This window comes from Camelus bactrianus, chromosome 14 (genome assembly GCF_048773025.1).
Source record: "Camelus bactrianus isolate YW-2024 breed Bactrian camel chromosome 14, ASM4877302v1, whole genome shotgun sequence".
Taxonomy (NCBI): Eukaryota; Metazoa; Chordata; class Mammalia; order Artiodactyla; family Camelidae; genus Camelus; species Camelus bactrianus.
This window is the reverse complement of record NC_133552.1, coordinates 7,381,157-7,404,868: the sequence shown is the minus strand read 5'-3', so window position 1 is coordinate 7,404,868 and position 23,712 is coordinate 7,381,157. Positions and strand designations below refer to the sequence as shown.

The 23,712-nt window shown below is 40.1% G+C and overlaps 2 protein-coding genes across 9 annotated transcripts in view; one reads left to right on the top strand and one right to left on the bottom strand.

The window, feature by feature from the left end:
- BRCA2 (BRCA2 DNA repair associated) overlaps positions 1 to 3,982 on the bottom strand; it is a 46,371-nt gene extending 42,389 nt beyond the window's left edge. For 4 of the 5 annotated variants that reach the window (XM_074378022.1, XM_074378023.1, XM_074378024.1 and 1 more), the window contains exons 1-3: positions 3,822 to 3,979; positions 3,024 to 3,129; positions 737 to 961 (exon numbers count right to left, since the gene is read on the bottom strand). In XM_074378022.1, the coding sequence (XP_074234123.1) occupies positions 737 to 961; positions 3,024 to 3,090 (292 nt within the window). In that variant the 5' untranslated portion in view covers positions 3,091 to 3,129; positions 3,822 to 3,979. Of the gene's footprint in view, positions 1 to 736; positions 962 to 3,023; positions 3,130 to 3,821 lie in introns of all 5 variants that reach the window. The other variant, XM_074378026.1, reaches the window with a different exon arrangement.
- A 198-nt stretch (positions 3,983 to 4,180) lies between these two features.
- The window catches only part of ZAR1L (zygote arrest 1 like), a 41,068-nt gene continuing 21,536 nt past the window's right edge, over positions 4,181 to 23,712 (top strand). For 2 of the 4 annotated variants that reach the window (XR_012511642.1, XM_074378021.1), the window contains exons 1-2: positions 4,181 to 6,569; positions 7,125 to 7,217. Coding sequence is in view for 2 of the 4 variants with exons in the window: in XM_074378021.1 (XP_074234122.1) it covers positions 5,826 to 6,569; positions 7,125 to 7,217 (837 nt within the window). In the remaining 2 variants the exon portion in view is untranslated. Of the gene's footprint in view, positions 6,570 to 7,124; positions 7,218 to 8,790; positions 8,866 to 13,155; positions 13,300 to 23,712 lie in introns of those variants that run through there. The other 2 variants (XM_010951517.3, XR_012511643.1) reach the window with 2 other exon arrangements.

Here is a 23,712-nt window from a genome sequence, read left to right as displayed (position 1 = left end):
TTCTGAATCTCATCTCTTCTTCGAGGTTTAATTCAACTGAATCATTCTCTAATTCCCCCAATACTATTTATGCTTTCTTTACTCTTAACTCTCAATACAGTTTTTGTCCTTTTCTTTTGGCATGTACATTCAACACATTCAACCTTAGACTATCCTTTACCTGTGTACTGCTAATTTCTCCTTACTAGACAGTAATACTCCAAAGAAAGGGAGAGTATGTTACTTAAATCAAGCAGGTAATAAATATTTGAATGAATATATAATCTTAGTGTGTAGTAAACTGCAAGCATCTGGCACATAGGCCAGGGAAAGTGATAGCAAATCAAAAGACATTTACAGCAACTGTTAAAACTAATCTCTGTCCTCTGTGATAGCCTGCAGAAATACAGTTTAGTTTAACATCAAAACAAGTCCTGTGTGTGTGTGTGTGTGTTTTTTTTTTGTATAGGAAAGATATAATTTAGCAAATCTCAGTAGGCAGGATATATTAATCAAAGGAAGAAGGAAAACACTTATTAAGTACCTACATAGTTTGATTTAATCCAAACCTAGGTATTATTTTCATCATTTCCACTTTTCAAGTGGGGAAAGTATGGCCAGAGAGGTTGACTTGACCAAATTAACACAGTTAACAACAGAGCTGGGGTTTTTAACACAGTTTTGTCTGAATGACTAGTTCACGTTTTTGTCTAGTCAACCACATCACATCACTTACCTAAATCTAATCTGAATTTACCTTGCTCTTTTAAAGGAGATTGGTACAGTGGCAGAGTTGGACCTTGCTCTTTGAATATTATTGGAGTTGAAGCCAAATGATGATAAGGTTTCCTCTGTGGTGTTTTAAATAGGTTTGGTTCATAACTGCTGATTTTATATTCTGATTCTTCTGAAGGTTCAGAATTGTAGGGTGGAGCTTCTGAAGAAAGTTCTTCAAACCAATTAAGGCTTATTGGTCCTAAGTCTGTAAGAAAAATAAAAATCTCATCTCAGTTTTAATCAGTGACACAATAAAATCCATGAGCCAGGAAAGATTATGATAAAGAAAAGGATGCTTCAGATTTTGACTGTGGATTACTTTTAAGGCATACCAATTAAACAAGACCATTAATCTGTTCTCTTTTGAATCTGTAGTAAGGTGTAACAAGAGTTTACAAAAATTGCAAGGGGTTATTAGCAATATTAGCTCTTCTAAAATTTTCTTTTATATTCACAAGTCAGAAACAAAACTCATCCATAATAAGAATACATTCCACAGATCCAATTCAAATAATTATCAACACTACAAAAGCAGATGTGACAAATCTACAGGTACAAGAAACATGTAGACTCACAAATAAAATGGAATAAATAGATTCTCTGTTAATGACAAAATTTCTCCTATAATCTATCCACCCTTAAAATAGTGGTTCTCAAAGTGTGGTCTGTGGACCATTTGAGGGGAAGGTCCCCAAGATCCTTTCAAGAGAAATAGTCAAAACTGTTTTCATAGTATTAGGCATCATTTGTCTTTTTCACGATGTTGATATTTGCACCACTGGTGGGTAAAACTTTAAAAGATAGCTTTGCATGAGTCAAGGCAGTGGCAAAAAACTGTACTAGTCATTGTATCCTTTGTTATCATTACTTGTTAAAAAAAAAACAACCAAAAAAATCAAAAACAAAAAGCAAGTTTAACTTAAAGTGTCCTTAACGAAGCAGCAAAAGTTAGTTTTATCAAAGCCTAACCCTTGAGTACATCTTTTTAATATTCTGTAACAAAATAGAAAGCATGCATGAAGCATTTCTGCATATTTAAGTACAACAGTTGTCTAGAAAAGCACTCATCACAAGTTGTTGACTGAATTAGTATTTTTTTCATGGAAAGCCATTTTTACTAGAAAGAACAACAAAGTTATTCTGAGTTGGATGATTTAGCAGACATTTTCTCAAAAATGACTGAAGTGGGCCTGTTACTGCAAGGAAAAGAACAGTTTGTTGCCAATGATAAAATGTGAGCTTTCAAATGAGAATCAGAATTTTGTTAAACTTTATCAGCCCCTGTGAGCTTGACATTTTCCCAAACTTAAAAGACTTTTCTGATGAGATCAGTGAATTAAACAATGTGATTTTTAAATCATGTCTAATGCAATGTGTCAATATATGGAATATCTTGTGTAATTCAGAACATCAATATTTTTCAAATAATCTATGCATGGATGAAAGATTTATTCAAGGTGCAAGAAAAACTAATTGAATTTAATGTAACAAGAGCATGAAAAATTCATTACATGGTTTCAGATTCCACACTGCAACTTCTAAGAAACTACCACTTGTCTTAAGTATCAAAGAAAAATACCCACAATTAACTGAAGGCTAAAAAAACACTCCTTTTTCTAACTACATTGCTGTGTGAGGTTGGGTTTTCTTCATATACTTTTTACCAAAATACCTTTAACAGATTAAATGCAGAAATGGGTATGAGAATCCAACTATCTTTTACTAAGTAATATTATAGAGAACTGTAAATTTTTAAAATAATACCACTCCTCTCACTTCTTTTTGAAGTTATTTTTCATAAAAATGTTATTCATGTTACTATGCAATGTTCTGTTATTAAGTAAAATAATAATTTTTTTTTAAGTTCTTAGTTTTAATTTCTAATATGGTATCCTACATAAACAAAAGCTCTTTGAGGTCCCCTATCATTTTAAGAGTGTAAGGAGTACTGAGACCAAAAAGTGACAACTTCTGCTATCACATCACCAATGCTTCTGACTTTCTAGAACTTCTCTGCTTTTAAAAACAACTCTTCTGCTAATCAAGGGGCCAGCCAGCTCTTTATCCACTGTGGGGTCTGTACTTACCATTTGGTTAACTGCAAAGGATTATTTTTCTTAACTAATTTGACTCTACAGAGCACAGTTTATGGTGTAAACAAAAACGAGAAGTACTGTATTCTTTTCAGCAAACATGCACAATTACACATTTTTCTGAAAACATTTTTCTCAATGTAATTGCTCAATTTATATAACATCTGTCAATACCTGCTTTGTTGCATCGCGTCTTAAAAATTTCAAAAAAAGTTGGCCTCTCTTTGCATCCAATAGGCATTTTTATCTACAATATTACTCCAACGTTTGGTAAATGAGTCTGCAAAAGAGAACACCAAAATACACTTCACAGGGATGCAGTCCTTGTTAAGAGACTCTGGTAAAATCGGAAGCGGATAAAGTTGCCTAAACTAACATTGTTTATTTACATCGGTCCCGTTTTGGGGACAAGTACCGAACTCACCGCGATGAAGGGCGCATTCTGTATTTGTGCCGTCCAAATAAAGCAGCCACTAGCCACTTTAAGCATTTGAAATGTGGCTAGTATGACTCAAGAACAGAATTTTTTGTTATTTAAACTCTAAGTAGCTATCTCGTCACTCGTGGCTGCGCAGTTAGCGACGGCTATTAGATGAACATCGTTTGACAATCGCCAATCAATAAATCTCCGTAACACAGCAATTACCTGGGAACTAAATAAGGCAGGCACTGTGTGCCACAGGCTATAAAACATTCTCCAAAATAGCAATATTCCCTCAAAGTAACTTTATCGTGTTTCCAACGAAGTAAATTTCAGATCGGGGCATCTGGGACCGGCGGCGCCCAGTTGGGCCATGGAGTCCCCGGGAAGGGGCGGGGCTCGAACCTCCGGCTGTCCCTTTCCCCTGTCGGCGTGGGGCTGGAAGGGACCACCGAGCGCCGGAGGCCGCGGCTCCCACCCAGCCTGAGATGCGCTCCCCGCCGCCTGAGACCGCGGAAGGCTGGCCAGTCTCCACCCCTGCCGCCACTAACCGCCTTCGGAGGTGCAGCTCTTTGGGGCCAGAGTAGGCTGACAAATGCCGCGCCGGACTGGGATCAGAAATCTGACCCCTCAGGCTCCTTTTCGCGGTGGCCCACCTCCCCAGACAACCCCAAAGCGCCGAGCCCCGGCAGCCCCGCCTCCGCCCCCTGGGTTTCGGACGCTCCCGCCAAAAGCCCGCTCGGGCCACGTCACGCGATGACGCCATGACGCGGGCACGCTGCGCGCGCGCGCCACCCGGAAGTCAGGCTCTGGCCGGGCGGGACCCGCCTCTCCTTGTGGCAAAAGCCAATCCTTGTTCAGCTGCCTGACCGTCAGTCACGAGCCGCTAAGGAGCGCGCTGGGGCGCTTGTTCTCTTCTCCTGAGGCTTCAGAGTACCAGGCCGCGCTGCTTGGAGGGACCACGCCCTGTGTATACGCCCCAGCTTGATCCCCTTCACAGTACTTTTACGCCCTTCTCTCTGCTCCGTCTCACGTTTGGATGACACGGCCTGGGGTCTTTGAAAGGTCTTTGTTCTGTGCAAAGAAGGTGCGTGCCCTAAAGTGGGCAGACGTTAGAAAGCCCCCAAGTGGCCCGTGGTTGTGGAGGACCCCTTTCCCAGCTTTGTGCTCCCTGTAGAGTGGAAGGGGCTGAGTTTCGAAGCCAGAGGAACTTTAGCTGCTAGTCCGCGTGTTGCTCTTAGGCAGCAGGTTTCCAAGACCTCTGAGCCGGTGTCCCTGCTTGAAAAATTGTGGAACCCACCTTAAGTCTCCTACAGTGTTAGCTCCTTCCCTCTGCAGGCTTCCGTAGTATCCTTGGCATTCCTGGGGCACCCTGTTTTGTGCCAGACTTCCCCTCCAAACTGCCCGGGAAGACGGCAGTCTCATCATTCGCAAGATCGGTGATATGCCTAGCACAAGGCTTCACTCAGGTTTATTGTGTGACCTAGAAAGCCTTCAGCTGGATTCTGGAGGTGAGGGTGGGTCATGGGCCTTGCTGTTTCCAGAAGGCTCTTGAGCAGTAAACAGCGGAGGCATCTTGGATTAGCAAAAGGGTGGCCTCTACTTAGTTCCTTAGGTGTCATTTTAGTTTGTTCATAATCCTTAGCTGTAGTAGGAAGCCTTACCAATATTGATAAATACCAAAGCTTTTGATCACCTAGGTCTAAATAGTGAAGAAACACAGGCCTGTAACCCTTACCCAATAACAGCTACAACTTGATGAACACCTACGTGTTATTCTGCTTTGTGCTTTATAAGCAATATCACATTTAATCTTATAATAATTTTATAAATTGGTTAGTATTGTCAGATGGGGAAACTGAATCACCTAGTTAAGTAAGTTGCCTGGTAAACAAGGCTCAGGTTTCAATTCAAGTCTGGGAGACTTCAGATACTTAACTATCCTGCAATTAAATCTGCATTTACCTTCTAAATCAGAACTATTTGCTTTTCTCCCCTACTTTTTTGGGGGGGAGAGGGGTCCTCACTAGAGTGGGCTAATGCGAACCGTTGACATGTCATATAACCCTCTGAAAAGCATTTTTTTTTTCATTATATGCACCATCCCCCCACCCCCCATAACTTAATGCAACTTGCTCCTGTGTTCAGGTTTTTTACATTAATTAGCTTGGCTATAATACACTTTCTTCCTTGTACTCATTCTTCTAGGGTGGCAGTTCGAATAATTTACTGCTTGTATTCCATGTACAGTATCTTTCAAAACAGGATCTCTAAATGTTAAGTCATTATGGTAATAAATTAATGAATTGCTAATTAAAGTATGTGTGTGAATAAGAAGCTAAATGAAAAACAGCTTTGAAAAAAGATTCAGGAGCAGTGAATTGAAGAGGCAGGGAAGAGCAATTAAGGGTCAGGTGGCAATTAGACCTCTGTTGGTAGGGAGATCCCTTCCCCCCTCCAATTAGGATAATAGGCAGCAGCACCCATCAGAATCTGAAATAAATGGAGAAGCTCGGGATAAGCCTGAACCAACTTGATCTGGAGAAAGGGGGCGGATGAAGGTGGAAGGCAAAACAAGGACACAAACAAACTACTCTGGGATACTGCGCTGCGCCTGGGCGCCCGGTGGGCGAATGGAGCGCTTCGTCCGTGTTCCCTACGGTTTGTACCCGGGCTATGGCAACACGCTGCCTTTGGGCCAGCCTGGACTCTCTGAACACAAACAGCCCGACTGGGGGCAAAACAACGGTCCCCCCGCTTTCCTGGCCAGACCGGGGCTGCTGGTGCCCTCGAACGCCCCTGACTACTACGTGGACCCTTACAAGAGGGCCCAGCTTAAGGCCATTCTCTCCCAGATGAACCCCAGCCTGAGCCTACGGCTATGCAAGGCCAACACCAAGGAGGTGGGCGTGCAGGTGAGCCCGCGGGTGGACAAGTCCGTCCAGTGCTCTCTGGGGCCTCGCACCCTGCGCAGCCGCTCCCCCTGGGGCAGCCTAGGTCACAAGCCTCCCATGTTAGCCTGGGGAGTCTATTCGCCAGTGATGGGCCACAGGGGCTTGGTGCGGCTGCGGAAGGATGGGGAAGACGAGGAGAGGAAGGCGCTTTCGGGTCCTGCGGAGGCCAGCCAGCCGCAGCAGCAGCCGCCGCCTCCACCAACGCCAAGGGCGGAGGAGGACCCCCGCGAGGAACTGCAGCCGCGGGAGGAGTTGGTGGGGGAAGATGCCTCGAGTCCCCGGGAAGGGAAGGGCAAGCAAGCCCAGGAAGACGCCGGCCCTCCGCTCCGGAAATCCAACTTTCAGGTAAGGTTCCTCTCCCCTCGCCTCAGCCCTCTGCGGGTCCTACCCTCTCTTTTCCTCTTTTTCCGTTTCTGGGGCGATAAAAGTAGAATCTTTTCTGCCTTCTCCCCTTTATTTGATGAAGGAGAGGAAGATCAGAAAACATGTATTTTACAAGTACTGTGTTATGTAACTTTTTGATAAAGTAGGGTGCTGACCTTAAGCCTGTAAAAACTAAAGTTTGGGAACCATAGTATCGGGAATGAGGAGACGAAGATGGGTTTCAGGTTTGTGAAATACGTCATGAGATCTTCATTTTGTGCAGATGGGGCTAGCGGCCTTGGGGAAAATAGATTGGAAAAATGTGAGAACAGCAGGAAGCGTTCCAGAGTAACCAGCCCTTGAGACTTGAGACGCTTAGTTAGTGGAGTGACCTTGAGAAGAGCAACGAATGAGGTTAAGGAGATTTCTTGTTTTTGGGGTTTTTTTTCCCCCCTTATACAAAGTCACAAGGAAAGAGGGATCTGGCTTTTTCCCACCCTCTCAAAGTAGTAAAAAACTTTTCCTCCTGATTTGCAGTTTTTAGAACCAAAATACGGCTATTTTCACTGCAAAGATTGTAAGACCAGATGGGAGAGTGCTTACGTGTGGTGCATTTCTGGAACTAATAAGGTAAGTAAAAGTGAGTGGGTCACGGGAGAAGGATGGGACAGCACAGATGCTAAATGGAGGAAGAATGTTTGCTAACGGAACATGACGGTAGTGCTCTGTCAGTCATCTTGGCATCCTTAATGCCAGGCACGGAGTTGGTGCTCATTGAATGTTAGAGTTGAACTGAATTGGACTGTCCCCATCAGCTCTTGAGGTTCCTGAACTGTATCCCGGTGTTATATTTGTTTTGGTAGCTCCTGTCGTACAAAATGTTGGGTAATTTGGATGAACGCTTGCTCTTGTGTACATTGGGACTTCCTATAATTACTTTTTAGTTGATTATATTTTCAACAGGTCCTTAGCTGGGCCTTAGCTCTGGAAAATTTCCACTGTCTGTCCACAAGGTGGGGCAATAAGAGAAATAATGTATTGTAAAAGTTAGACTTGTTTAAGCTAAGCAGTCCCTCCCCCCCAACCCCCATTTTGATTTAGTCATAAATATATTAAGATTGGGAAAGAGTTCACATTCTGCATTTCCAGATTTTCCTAACAGTCAGACTCTGGTCATTAAACACTCATTTCAACGTGAGAGCCGGTAGGCAGGGGCTGAGCAGCTCTCTCCTTCTCCTGGGTGTGGGTGGATCATTTTGTTACAATCTACACCTGGTCTATCTCATTACCTTGTGCAAGCATTTGAGTTCAAGTCTCCTGTGTGGCTGCATTTTAGATACTGTTTTTCTGGCTTAAGGGCTGTAGAGGGAGAGGGCAAGGAAGCATGCTAAGGCCTGAATGATAACTGGATTTTTTTCACTAGCCATTTACTAGTCATTGGAGGTGAACAGATTTTTAAACTAAAATTACTTTCCTTCTCCTGCCAGAAGGAAAACAGGGGATTTAATCCAAACAATAGTACTAGGATACAAAGAACAAGACATAGAACTAATCCTGAAGAAATTTATTCTGATAGTAGTAACGCAGACAAAACAAGGTTTGGCAGTAGCTGCATTGGCACCTGTGGCATGGAAGTGTATGGAAATGCTACAGGAGGGGGACGATTAACCCTCTCAGAGGGAAGGCATCGTGATGTCCAAGCACGGCTTTAAAGGTTTTTAAGTAGGAGGAGTTCACCAAGTTGAGTAAGGGAGGAAAAGTGCACAAGAAAATGCCCACAGCCTAAAAATCACATGTACTGGTAGGTAACTGTAAGTAATTTGAAGTTCAAGTGGGGAAACACTGAAAAAACTGAAAAGGTACAGGCAAATAGACTGGGACAAAAAGTCAGGGATCCTGCCTGCGCAATGAATACAATTATACTAGGTACTTCCCACTGAAGACTTTTACTATGGTACTTTGTGGACATTATTGGGTAATTGTCAGAATTTTAGAAAAAGGAGGTGGTATTAATCTCGATTTTACAGGTAAGGAAAATGAGGTTCAGAGAATAAAGAAAAAGTGACTGGTAGCACTAGAAGAGCCTAAGACCTCAGGGCAAAAGCAAGCTGGGCAAAGGCAAGATACAAGGTGGAGGAATGGATTGCTTAACTGGGAGCCTAGGGTACATATAAGCTTGTATAAAAGACAAATTTCTCTCTAGGTTTATTTCAAACAACTCTGTTGCAAATGCCAAAAGAGTTTTAACCCTTACCGGGTAGAAGCAATCCAGTGCCAGGTAAGCAAATAGAATATTTCCATTGGGTCTACAATGTTTCCATTCTTAAGCATGAAGGTTCTGTGGCAAATGTTAGGATTTGATAGCCTTGGATATTTGTATATGAGTGTTAGGTTTTCTATATGTTTGAATTTTTATGTTTTAGAAAAGAAAGCGTAAATTCTAGGTTTTTTGAGGACGAGGGAGATTTACTCTTAAGTTGCCTTATGGGGTGTGTTTATGTATGGGGTGTGTGAGTTTTTCCTCAAACACCCTGGGTATACTTTGGATGTAATAAATTTAATAGGTAACCTTTATTAAGCCTTCACTATGTGCCAGCCTTGGGTCTAAGTGCTTTGCATAGTCTCCTGTAATCTAACCTTTGATGTAGGTGTTATCCCCATGATACAGACCAGTAAGCTCAAATTCAGTAAGAAAAATCTAACGTTAAACAGATAGTATTAGAACTGTGATCTGATTCCATGGTGTCACCAGTGTCTAGGAAATCACAGAATTCGATGAGCTCTTATTTAAAATGGCTTGCAGGAAATGTCTGTTTTCAGCTTTTCAGAAAAGTGTGACATAGTTGATTTTCATAATCGACTTTTTTTTTTTAACCTAAATCCTTCACTTAGTTAAAAATATTTTTTACTACTTAGAAATAAATAATTCAAAAAACTAGTCTAATAGTTTATTTTATTGTTAGATTTTCTACTCTGACATTCTCATTTATTGTTTAATATTGCTTTGGATTTAAATATATTTTCTTAATATTTTACTCCATTTTTCTTGTGTTCACTTGAATTGATTTTTTTAAAAAAAATCTACCCCCCCCCCCCATTATCTTGGCAGTTATTCATTCTTTAGTGTTCTTCTGGTAGTTACCCTAGAGATGACAGCATGATTCTGTAACAATTTATATGGACTCTGATAAGTCAGAGTTACCTCTCCTTAGCAATGCAGTGACCTTACAACACTATAATTCCTTATCACTTCATACTAGCTTCTTTGCTGTTGTTGTATATGTCAGTTTTAAACTTCACAAGACATTATTTCATATAGTCATATTTAATTTAGCTTTTGCTACATATTTACCCTTCCTGTTGCTCTTAGGTCCTTTTTGTATCTGGGACCTCTTTCCTTTTACTTGAACACATTTTAATATTTCCTGTAGCGCAGATCTGAAGCTGACAACATTTTATTTTGTCTGGATAGCTTTTTTAAAGGATACTTTTGCTGAGTATAACGTTTTTAGGCTGGCAGTAGTTTTTTTCTGCCCTTTAAGGATCTGACCTTTATTGTTTCTGTAAAGTTGGCTATTGGCTTATTGCAGCTTCTTTGAAGTAATATTTCTTACCTTCTTAAGTCTGTTTGCTTTTAAGATGTTTCTCTCTTCCTTGGTTTTCAGGAGTTTCATAATTATACGCCAAGTTGTGGTTTCTTTGTATTTATCCTTCTTGTAATTCACAGTGTTTCTTGAATCTGTAGCTTGAAGATTTTTATCACTTTTGGAAAATTGAGCCATTATCTTTTTTCCTTTTTTTTTTTTTATTGAAGTATAGTCAGTTTACAATGTTGTGTCAATTTCTGGTATACAGCATAATAGTTTAGTCATACATATGTATATTCATTTTCATTATGGGTTACTGCAAGATATTGAATATAGTTCCCTGTGCTATATAGTATAAACTTGTTTATCTATTTTGTATGTAGTTGTTAGTATCTGCAAGTCTCGAACTCCCAATATATCCCTTCCCACTCCCTTTCCCCCTTGGTAACCGTAAGTTTGTTTTCTATGTCTGTGAATCTGTTTCTGTTTTGTCTTTTTTTTAGATTTCTCATATGTGATATCATATGGTATTTTTCTTTCTCTTGCTTACTTCATTTAGAATGACAATCTCCATGTCTATCCATATTATTGTAAATGGCATTATTTTATTTTTTTATGGCTGAGTAGTATTCTATTGTATAAATATACCAAACTACTTTATCCAGTCATCTGTTGATGGACATTTAGGTTGTTTCCATGGCTTGGCTATATTAAATAGTGTTGCTATGGACATTGGGGTGCATGTATCTTTTCAAATTAGAGTTCCCTCTGGATATATGCCCAGGAGTGGGATTGCTGGATCATATGGTAAGTCCATTTTTAGTTTTTCTGAGGAATCTCCATAAAGTCTTGCATAACGATGAGCCATTATTTTTAAAATACTGCTTCTGCCTCCGTTTTTCTTTCTTCTGATTACTCATATTAGACTTTTCATCATATCCCTTATACCTTTATGCTCTTTTCTATATTCCCTATGTTTTTGTTTCTCTCCTTGCTTCAGTTTTGGATAACTACTAAAGTATCTTCCATTTCTCTAATTTTTCCTTCAGCTTTTCCCAATCTGCTATCAAACCCATCTATTGAGTTATTGATTAGTTATTGCATTTTGCATAAAAGAAATATGTCCTTTTAAATGTCCAATTCTCTGGAAATATCAGTCTCATTTCTTAAAACATAGTAAGCATAATTAAAATCTGTACCAGATAACTCCATTAACTTAATCCCCTATGGTTCTGTCGCTGTCCTTTTCATATTCCTTGATTTTCAAGTATGTTGCTCTCTCATCATATACCTGGTTGTTTTGAGTGCTAGCTATTGTCTATGAAAAATTATAGTGATAATCTGAGGCCTAGGATAGTCTCTTTTTCCACAGAAGAATTGTTTGCCTTTGTCAGGCCGATAGGGACACTTGCAATTTCTGGTTACTGTTTTCCAGTCAAGGTTGAGCTGTTTGGAAGCGGGGCTTCAGCATCTGGGAAGGCTGGTCAAGTCTGGTTCATCCTTATTCTTTGGGTACATCTTTCCCAACACAAAACCTGAATTGTTTATCGGGGCTCTTCCATTTTGATATATTTAAGATTATCCCTCAGCCTCATCAACTTATTTAACTCATTCTCAGCTTCCTGCTGCCTTTCACCTCTTCTGGAAGTGGCAGATGCCTTTAGAGAAATGTAGACCCGAATGTCAGACTCATTTGTGTTTCTGGGTTTCCTTCTCTAATAGTTTGATAATTCTTCAGTGCCTTCAGAGAGTTCTCATTTTCAATGATCATTTTCTTTGCTCAGCTTTTCTAGTGGTCCTAAGCAGGAGACTTGGTCAAAACTACCTAATCCATCATTGCCAGAAGCAGAGACCTACCTTTTAGAGTAAATCTTGACTTTTTTTTTTAATTTAAATTTTTTTAATTGAGCTTTTTCTTCCTTATAAAGGTGATGTAAGGATTAAATGAAATAAGCTATGTAAGGTGCTTAGAGCAGTGCATATAGTAAACACCATATGAGTATTGCTATTTAGAACTTTGTTCACGATGCATACTTATCAATAGGGTGGAAAATGAAAAATAGTGTTTGATAAATCATATTTGAGACTCTCATTTGGAAAATAAAATGCCTGCATTCAAAATATAAAAGGTTCAGGGTAGGGTGTAGCTCAGCGGTAGAGAACATGCTTAGCATGCATGAGGTCCTGGGTTCAGTCCCCAGTACCAACTCTAAAAATAAATCTAATTACCTCCCCCCAATGAAGATAAAATAAACAAAATGATACAATAGTAAATAAATTAAAAAATACAAAAGGTAAAGCTCAACTGAACTCTATTTAGCTATGGACATACAGAAAATAGAGCGGTGGTTATTAATTTTGAAGACTAGCAGGGGTGGGAGGGTGGGTCATGGCAGTGTACCAGTCTCCGTGGGGTGCGATTCTCATTTATCAAAAGACAGAATGGGATACTGGTTAAAAACACTTCAAATTCCTGTAAAGATTAGGCATGTCTGGAAGGAAAACATTTACTTCCTCTAGAACATGTCTCCCTCCAGTTGTGACAACCAAAAATATCTGAGGATCCTGCCAGACGTCTGCTGGTAGGTGGGGAGCTGCCAGTAGAGAATCACTGCGCTAGTGTCTAAGTGTTCCAGTCTAGACAACCAAATCACTTAACACCCTCTGCTCCTCACCCCTGCCTGGCTGCAAATGTAAAAATGTACATAGTGAAGACACTCTACAAGACTCTAAATTTAAAAACTCTTCTCTTCTGTCTTCTGGATTGCTTCAGCAATTTTCTCTTAAATATCATCTTTGATCATTCACCAGGAAAAATGCATGACAGTTAATGGAGTGTGAGTGGTTTTGTACAACTTGGATTCAAAGGAGGATAAAGATGCCAGGGATGGGGTGGTGGGCAGAAATACCTTCATCTGAAAATTACATTTGAAGCACTAATTTGATCATTTAGTGCCCAAAATGTTCCTTCTTTTCTAAAGACCTGTTCAAAGTCTCGTTGCTCCTGTTCTCAAAAGAAAAGACACATCGATCTAAGGAGGCCTCATCGGCAGGAACTGTGTGGCCGCTGCAAAGACAAGAGATTCTCCTGTGGCAATATTTACAGCTTTAAATACATCATGTGACAGGCAGTATGACTTGTGCAGGACAACCAAACTCTGCTTGTAACTCACCGTACAGTTCCTGTTTTGTAATTTAGCTCTGACCTGGTATTGGAAAATGAATTAGGCTTTTTGTACTTTTTGTAGGTTGTATGATAATTGTCAATGTGAATAGAACAAAATAAATGCATGTAAAATAGACTATGAAGGTACATTAATTGGTGACCCTGGGATTAAAAACATCAATAAAACATTGGGGAATGGTACATCTTATCACTAATATGAAGGGAACGATAAAGAGGAGCAACAGTCATTCATCTGACCAACTTCTGTGAGCTGGGTGTTCTGAGCACTGGGAGTACAGAGACCAAAGAGCAAGGTCCTTGCCTTCAAGTATACATAACAATTATAGCAAATGCTTAAATAGCCCTTAGTGTGTGCCAGGCCTTGTTGCGATTCATCACAGCAGTCATAGTGACTAGGAACTGTTGTGCCCCTTTTTAATAGATGAGGAGAGGGAGCCACAGGGAGGTCATAGGGTAAAGCCGGGATTTAAACCCAGGTAGTACATTCTCGTACTCTATTTGGCTATTCATGTAACTAGTATATTGATATTTTTTCTCAGATTCGGATGTGTTAAGTGCAATGAAGGAAACAGGGTGATGAAATAGAGTGACTCTGTTAAATAGGGTGGTTGAAAAGAGGCGACATGAGAATTGAGACCAGCAGGAAGAGAGAGAGCTGGGAGAAAAGGTGGGTTTGATCCAACAAGAGCAAAGACCCTGGGGGTGGGACAAGACTTGTACCTGGCATGTCCCAGGAGCAGGAGCTCCTGCGGCTAATGTCAGGCATAGGCTGGGGAAGACAAGGCTCAGGTCGCAGATGGGTTCTTTTGGCCGTGGTCAAGCATGTGGCAGCCCATGAAAGGGTTTAAACAAGGCCCCGACATCAGATTCTTACTATAAAAAAGGCACTGCCGTGAGGGCAGACCAGGTAGAGTGGAAGGAGGGAGACCAGATGGGAGGTTAATGAATGCATGAGCAAACTGATGGCTTGGAAAAGAGTGGGTGGCCGTGGATATAGAAAGAAATACATCAATTCAAGATAATGTTTGAAAATGAGACACCCAGGATTGGAAGTGGGTGATGGTGGAATAAATGATGACTTTTAGATTTCTGCTTTGAACTCTGGGTTGGATGAACTTGAGAGGTATAGCAGTTAGGGGTGTATTCTAGAGTCAGATTACCCAACTTCAAATCCTCGATGGGATATTAGGAAATGTGTGATTGTGGGCAATTACTTACGCTCTGTCTCAATTACTCTTCTGTAAAATGGGGACAATTGTAGTACCTGTCTCTTAGTGGTGATGTGAGGACTTAAGCAGCTGCTCCATGTTAAGCACTTAGGACGGTACCTGTAACACTGTGAGGGCTAAGTACACTTGGCCATCCTTTTTTTGGTGGGGCTATGTAGTGAGATGGGGGAAGGTTTCTATTTTCAACATTGAGTTTGAAGTATTTGAGACTATCCAAATGAAGATGTCATGTAGGCTATTGATTATATGAATCTGGAATTTAGGAGGGAAGTCAGAGCTATGGAGAGAGATTTGTAGATTAAAAAGTATGTTGTACTTAAAGCTGTGGGCCTGCATGGTATCACGTAGGATATGTGGGCCCTGGGGCACACCAGCATTTAGGGTAATTATTCTAAAACTTTAATGTCCCTGGAGTTACCTGGTGATCTTGTTAATTGGATATTCTGGTCCAGTGAGTCTGGGGTCTGAGACTTAGCATCCTGGAGCTTCTCAGATTTGCAATCATTGCTGCTGGTCTTCTGAGCACACTTTCAGTAGCAAGAAGTTAGAGGTTAGAGGAAAGAGGAGGTCAAGAGGGATAGGAGGAGGATGGTGTCATGAAAGCCAAGATGAAACGGTATTTCAAGAAGGAAGGAGTGGTCAGCCAAGTCAGGTCCTTTGGTGAATGAGAAAGATGAAGATGGACATGTCTGTTGGATTTGGTGACATGAAGGTGGCTGGTGAAGGAAGAGAGAAGTTTCAATGGAGTAGTAGGGATGGAAGCCAGAGTTAATAAAGTGAAGACAGTGAATAGCGATAGTACTTTCTAGAAGCTTTGCTGTTAAAAAGCAGAGAAATCAGCAATACCCAGGAGGGCATTTGGGGGAAAAGGAGGTACTAAGTTTATATATTAATGGGGAATAATTCAGTAGAGAATTGTTGGTAGAGCAGGGAGAAGACATGCCTGTAGGAGGAAAATGCTTGCAAAGGGAGAAGAGATGGGATCCAGAGCAGAGGTGAAGTGATTATGCCTGAGTGGGAACAGTGATATTCCTTCTGTTGTAAAAAGATGGAATGCTTAAAACATGGGCTAGTTAGATAAAGATAGGTTTATAGATTTGGGAATGAAGATAAAATCATCTGATTTCTTTTTTATATTGAAGTATAGTGGATTTACAATGTTATATTAGTTTTAGGTGTATAACATAGTGATTTGATATTTTTATAGATTATACTTCATTTAAAGTTATAAAATACTGGTTGTATCCCCTGTGCTGTGCATTACATCCTTGCAACTTTATACCTAGTATTTTGAACCTCTTAATCCCCTCTCCCTATTTTCTTCCTCCTCCAACCCCCTCCCCTCTGGCAACCACCTGTTGTTCTCTGAATCTATGACTGTTTGTTTGGTTATGTATGTTCATTTTTTAAATCTGAAGTACAGTCAATTACAGTGTGTCAATTTCTGTTGTACAGCAAAGTGTCCCAGTCATGCACACACACATATATTCGTTTTCATATTCTTTTTCACTAAAGGTTATTACAATATATTGAATATAGTTCCCTATGCTATACAGAAGAAATTTGTTTTTTATCTATTGTTATATATAGTGGTTAACATTTGCAAATCTCAAACTCCTAACTTTATTCCTTCCAACCCCCTCTCCCCCAGTAACCATAAGATTGTTTACTATGTCTGCGAGTCTTTATATTTTGTAGATGAGTTCATTAGTGTCCTTTTTTCCCCTTCTTTTTAGATTCCACATATGAGTGATATATGGAATTTTTCTTTCTCTTTCTGGCTGGCTTCACTTAGAATGATGATCTCCAGGTTCATTCATGTTGCTGCAAATGGCATTATTTTATTGTTTTTTTATTGCTGAGTAGTATTCCATTGTATAAATACACCACATCTTTATCCAGTCATCTGTCAATGGATATTTAGGTTGTTTCCATGTCTTGGCTATTGTAAATAGTGCTGCTATAAACATTGGGGTGCATGTATCTTTTTAAATTAGAGTTCTCTCTGGATATATGCCCAGGAGTGGGATTACTGGGTCATATGGTAAGTGTATTTTTAGTTTTTTGAGGAATCTCGATACTGTTTCCCATAATTGCTGTACCAAACTGCATTCCCACCAACAGTGTAGGAGGGTTCCCTTTTCTCCACACCCTCTCCAGAATATCATTTTTGGGCTTTTTAATGATGGCTATTCTGACTGGCGTGAAGTGATACCTCATTGTAATTTTGATTTTCATTTGTCTGATAATTAGCAATATTGAGCATTTTTTCATGTGCCTATTGGCCATTTGTATGTCTTCACTGGAGAATTGCTTGTTTAGGTCTTCTGCCCATTTTTGGATTGGGTTTTTTTTTGTTGTTAGTAAGTTGTATGAGCTGTTTATATGTTCTGGAAATTAAACCTTTGTCAATTGCATCATTTGCAAATATTTTCTCCCATTCTGTAAGTTGTCGTTTTGTTTTGCTTATGGTTTCCTTTGCTGTGCAAAAGCTTATAAGTTGAGTAGGTCCCATTTGTTAATTTTTGCTTTTATTTCTATTGCCTGGGTAGATGGTCCTAGGAGAATATTGCTAAGATTTATGTCAGAGAATGTTTTGCTTATGTTTTCTTCTAGGAGGTTTATCGTGTCTTGTCTTATATTCAAGTCTTTAAGCGATTTTGAGTTTATTTTTGTATATAGTGTGAGGGAGTGTTCTGACTTCATTGATTTACATGCTGCTATCCAGTTTTTCCAACACCACTTGCTGAAGAGACTGTCTTTTCTCCAATGTATATTCTAGCCTCCTTCGTCAAAGATGAATTGACCGTAGGTCTGTGGGTTTATTTCTGGACTCTCTATTCTGTCCCATAGATCCACGTGTCTGTTTCTATGCCAATACCACATTTTTTTTAAATTAAAAATTACTTTTTTTATTGAAGTACATACAGTCAATTACAATGTGTCAATCTCTGGTGTATAACAGAGTTTCCTAGTCATCCATATACATACATATATTTTCATATTTTTTTCCAATAAAAGTTATTACAAGATATTGAACATAGTTTAATTACTGGTTTTTATGTTGTACAAGTAAGCATTCCATGTACTTCAACAATCATCCTTAAGTTTTATTTGCTTATCTTGCTGTTTAGGATCTAAAGACCTAAGATCTACTTCTCATTTTGAAAACTGCATCTGTCCAGACAGCCAATTTTATTTCATTTTTTAAAAGTGAAGTATAGTCAGTTTACAGTGTTGTGCCAATTTCTGGTGTACAGCAGCACAATGTTTCAGTCATACATGAATATACATGTATTTGTTTTTATATTCTTTTTCACCATAAGCTACTGCAAGATATCAAATATAGTTCCCTGTGCTATACAGTATAAACTTGTTTATCTATTTTATATATACCAGTCAGTATCTGCAAATCTCGAACTCCCAATTTATCCCTTCCCATCCCTTTCCCCTCTGATAACCATAAGTTTATTTTCTGTCTGTGAGTCTGTTTGTTTTGCAAATAAGTTCATTTGTCCTTTTTTTTTAGATTCCACATATGAGTGATATCATATGGTATTTTTTTTCTTTCTGGCTTACTTCACTTAGAATGACATTCTCCAGGGCCATCCATGTTGCTGCAAACGGCATTATGTTGTACACCTGAAACTAATATAATGTTGTATGTCAATTATACATTAATAATAAAAAGGAGGTGGGAAAGCTGAGGAGGGAGAACAAGGTATGAAATTATCTCAGGTAGTAGGAATTTGGGACTGCCAGGGAGCATAATTGTAATATAGGATTGTCTGATAGCATCGAGAGCTCATTTTGAGATTTGGCACTCTTCAAGATATGCTTGGTTGCAGTTGTATTCTAGTAAGGTCACATTTCAGTGGTTCTAGTGCACGTGTGGCAGGGTTTTAACTAGTTGAGTAAGAGAGGGGTAAGATATTTGTGAGTGTCAGCAGAGAAGTGATTATAATCCATGGAATTTAAACTTGTTTAGAAGAGGAGTGAAGCTTGGTGGTGGGTAGTGGAAAAAGTAGGTCAACAGATGTTATAATGGGAGAAGAGCTGTTAAAATGGGTGGGCAGCTAGAGTAAGAGGGACCCAGAAGCCTTCCTGAGTGGGATGCTGAAAGATGAGATGCTGAAGCTGGTACACTTACTGCTATGGATAGGGTTTCGGTATAGCTGTAAAGTTGAGTGGCCAAGGTGGAACGGAAGGGAGCAAAGACCCCCCCCAAGAGGTAAGAATATTAAACTGAGAGGAAAAGCATATTGTTTGGGTTATCCATGAGGATTTTGCAGTCTCTGAGAACAACATCAGAAGTTGGGGTGGAGAGAGAGGCCGTGAGCAATAAGCTGTAGTCTATTCAATGAATAAGGCACTGTGAGCAGGAGAGCTTTAGATCAGCAGTTCTCAGCCACAGCTGCAACTTAAACTCACAGGATAAACTTCATAAGTTACCATGGTGGGGCCCTACCCTGAGGGTTTGATTTAGGGGGTCTGGGGTGGGGCCTAGGACTCAGAATATTTTAAAAGCTTCTCTGATGATTCTAACATGCTCCAAGGTTCACAGTCTCCCCTGTGGGTAATGGGGATAGTGATGGACTTGAGGAAGGAGGATGGTTAGTGCAGCTGGGCAGCATGAATCCCAAGTCTCTGGGCTTCTTGAAATAGAAATAAGGAGAGAAGGGATGGAAACCGAAGAGGTAGGCAAGAAGGAGTTTTATCAACTTCCTGGCCCAGGAACTCCTGGAAGTTGGTGGCAGGTGGCCAGAGTTGTTGGAACCAACAACTTGAGTTGGCACACAGTGTTACAGCAAGAGTTTGCTGTTAAAAGCAGGGTCGGGGCTAGAGGAGATGGTGACAGAGAAGGAAGCATCTGCCAGGAAATTGCTTTGTAAGTGGACCACAGCGGACTCTAGCCACTCACTTCCTGTGACCTCAAAGACAAAACAAAGTAACAAATCAATGACAGACTTGGGGTTGAATCACCACACAAACAGCCAGCATGGAAAAATGATGCTGTGCACTTTGCTGTAGCATAAATTCCTCCTAATTCAATGACATTCAAAGTGAAATGGTTATAAAAATGCTGATTTGGTGGACCCTGGATTTACCTGAGCAAGTACTTATTTTTCACAAGCATCCTTCAGTGATTCTTAGTTTCGAGAACCACCAAAGCAGTGTTTCAATCTCGACAGTGGATCAGAATCACCTGGGGAACTTTCAACAGCTCTGGAGCTGCACACTTTAGACCACTTAAATCAATCTTTGGCTGAGTGGAGTGGGTATTGGTGTTTTAAGTTCCCCATGTGATTTAACGTGCAACTAAGGTTTCAAACTCATTGTACGACACTCTGAGTCTTACAGGGGAGACAGATGTGTATTGCTTTTCCCTCAGCGGCTTTACATACCATCTCTACGTTTTTAGACTTCTCAGTAGTGGACCTGTAGATCCACCCATTTGTTCTCCATATTGTCTTGGGTGTTTAATTAAGCATCTTAGTTAACATGTCTGAAAATTAAATCTTGATCTCCACTTCCCAAACTTGTACCTCCTCTTGGGAGATAGCAACTCCATTCTTTCAGTGGTTTGGGCCAGACTTTGGGGTCTCTCATATTCTGCCTATCGTCATCAAGTCCTGTATTTCAGAGCTCCACCTCTGAAATATTTCCAGAACAGGCCCACTTCTCATCACCTCAGTGGCTACTACCCCAGCCCTGGCCACCATCACCTGTGACGACACTGTTGCCGTGGCCTTCTATCTGGTCCTCCTGCTTCTGCTGTCTGGTGGTCTGTTCTGCACATAGCAGCCAGATCCTTCCTCAACGATTTATTTTATTGTGGTAAAATATAGAGAACAGGAAATTTACCATCTAAGTACACAATTCAGCAGCATTAAGTACATTCACAGTGTCATATAACCGTCACCACTATCTATTTCCAGAATTTTTTCATCATTCCAAATAGAATGCTCTTTGTCAAACACAGGTCAAAAGTCAAAGCCTGTCACTGCTCTGCTGCCCAACATCCAGTGGCTTTCCATGTCACCTGGTAAAGTCCCGAGTCCCTCCTGGCCCACACGGCCCTTTCTGCTGCCCTCTGACCACTCTCCTCCTCACTCGTTTCACTCTGGTCACTGGCTTCCCTGCTGGCCCTTCAACAGGGAGATCCTGCTCCTGCTTCTGGATCTTCGCACCTGCCTTTCTCTTTTCTGGAACACTCTTCCCCCAGAAATCCATGCTATATACTCATTTGATTCATACCTCTGCTCAGATATCATCCTGTTAGGAAGGCTCCTCTGGCCCCCTTTCTCAAATAGCCCCACACCCGTTACTGTCTATCCCTCGACACCACCTGGCATAGGCAGACAAGCACATCTCCCCTCCGAAAATGCAAGCTGCCTGCAAACAGGGATGGGTCTGTTTGGATCCATGCAGTATCCCCTGACACAGTGCCTAGCCCAGAGTAGGTACACGATAAATGTGTGCTGGATGAAGGAAAACACTCAGCTCACGGTAGGTATTCAAAAGTTAATCCTGAGTAAGTGTATAAAAAAACTTAAAAGAACCAATTTAACAAGATATAATTAAGATGCTGCAAAATCACCCACAGACACTAATGTTTATGTTACTCCTCAGGCAGGTATTTGGAAGCAGGTGTAAGCTATTGACATAAACAGCCTGGAGGTACCCTTATGTCTGTAATTCTACAATTCACTGAAAAGAATAGCATTAGGAATTGGAACCTGAAGAGCCTTAAGACCTGCCTCTGCACGTTTGTGTGCACGTGTGGGCATGTGTAACCCTAACAGAAGCATCTTTATTTCACAGCCGTACTAACATATTAACAGTCTCACCTGTTGGTGGGGATGAGACATTGACATGCCAAGGTGCTTTTTCCAAAATACTGGATTTGGACACTGCAGTTTTAATCAAGTTATGTTTAAGTTGCTGTGCACATATCTGAATTGCTTTTTTAATGCCAGTGGATAAAGTGTGTTACGTGTTGGGGCTAGAAAGCGTCTGTTAGATATCTGCCCTCTCCTCTGGGTGGATATCTCTACCCACCCTCCCTGTTCTCCCGCACATCCCCAGGGAAGTGAAAATTGATGCTTCAGTAACAGCGGCACAACACGATATCCAAGGAGGTTTAACTGGGGATCTAATGTCATTGTTGCGCTCAGTTGGGGTAGGTCTGCAGCTTTAAAGGATCTTTCTCCTACACTCAAGGGAGAGTAGGTGAAGAAATAGAGGAAAAGAAATCTTTCACATTAATCTATTTTTTAAAAAACAAAACAAAAACCTCCACTAATTCCCATGACTACAGATTATAAGATATTATTGAAATCCCCCTTTTAATTGTATTTTATTATATTTTAAGCTTTAAAAATATCTTTATTCTGAAGAATTTTCCTTTTCTCTCTTGATACTCTAAAGTGAAAGAGATTATCTTCCAATAAAAATGAAAATGAGATATTCCTCCACATGACATAGCTGAGTATTTTTTTTTAAATTGAGGCACAGTTAGCAATGTTGTGTCAATTTCTGATGTATGGCACAATGCTTCAGTCATACCTGAATATACATATTCATTTTCACTTTCTTTTTCACTGTAACCTATTACAAGATATTGAATATAGTTCCCTGTGCTATACAGTATAAACTTTTCTTTTATATGTATGAGTCAGTATCTGCAAATCTCAAACTACCAGTTTATCTCTTCCCACTTCCCACCCTCCTGGTAACCACAGGTCTGTATTCTATGTCTGTGAGTCTGATTCTGCTTTATACATAAATTCATTTGTCTTTTTCTTCTTTAGTTTCCACACATGAGTGATATCATATGGTATTTTTCTTTCTTTCTGGCTTACTTCACTTAGAATGACGTTCTCCAGGGCCATCCATGTTTCTGCAAATGGCATTATTTTATCATTTTTTATGGATGAGTAGTATTCCATTGTATAAATATACCAATTCTTCTTTATCCAGTCATCTGTCTATGGACATTTAGGTTGTTTCCATGTCTTGACCATTGTAAACAGTGCTGCTATGAACAATGGGGTGCAGGTGTCTTTTTGAATTAAGGTTCCCTCTGGATATATGCCCAGGAGTAGGATTGCTGGGTCATATGGTAAGTCTGTTTTTAGTCTTTTGAGAAATCTCCATATTGTTTTCCACAATGGCTGCACCAAACTGCATTCCCACTAGCAGTGTAGGAGGGTTCCCTTTTCTCCACACCCTCTCCAGCATTTATCATTTGTGGACTTTTGAATGATGGCCATTCTGACTGGTGTGAGGTGATACCTCACTGTAGTTTTGATTTGCATTTCTCTGATAATTACTGATATAGAGCATGTTTTCATGTGCCTATTGGTCATTCATATGCCTTCTTTGGAGAATTGCTTGTTTAGGTCTTCTGCCCATTTTTGGATTGGGTGGGTTTTTTGTTTTTTGTTAAGTTGTGTGAACTGTTTATATATTCTGGAAATCAAACCCTTGTCAGTCTCATCTTTTGCAAATATTTTCTCCGGTTCTGTAGATTGTCATTTTTGTTTTACTTATGGTTTCCTTTGCTGTGCAAAAGCTTGTAAGTTTAATTAGGTCTCAATTGTTTATTTTTGCTATTATTTCTATTGCCTGGGTAGACTGCTCTCGGACAATGTTGCTGAGATGTATGTGAGATAATGTTTTGCGGTAATTTTCTTTTTTTTCTAGTAGATTTATTGTGTCTTGTCTTATGTTTAAGTCATTAAGCCATTTTGAGTTTATTTTTGTGTGTGGTGTGAGAGAGTATTCTAACTTCATTGATTTCCATGCTGCTGTCCAGTTTTCCCAACACATTTGCTAAAGAGTCTGTCTTTATTCCATTGTATGTTCTCGCCTCCTTTGTCAAAGATTAATTGACCAAAAGTTTGTAGGTTCATTTTTGGGCTCTCTTTTCTGTTCCATTGATCCATATGTCTGTTTTTCTACCAATACTATGCTGTTTTGATTACTGTATCTCTGTAATATTGTCTGAAGTCTGGGAGGGTTATTCCTCCAGCCTCTTTCTTTTTCTTCAGTAATGCTTTGGCAATTCTGGGTCTTTTGTGATTCCACATAAATTTTAATGTGACTTGTTCTAGTTC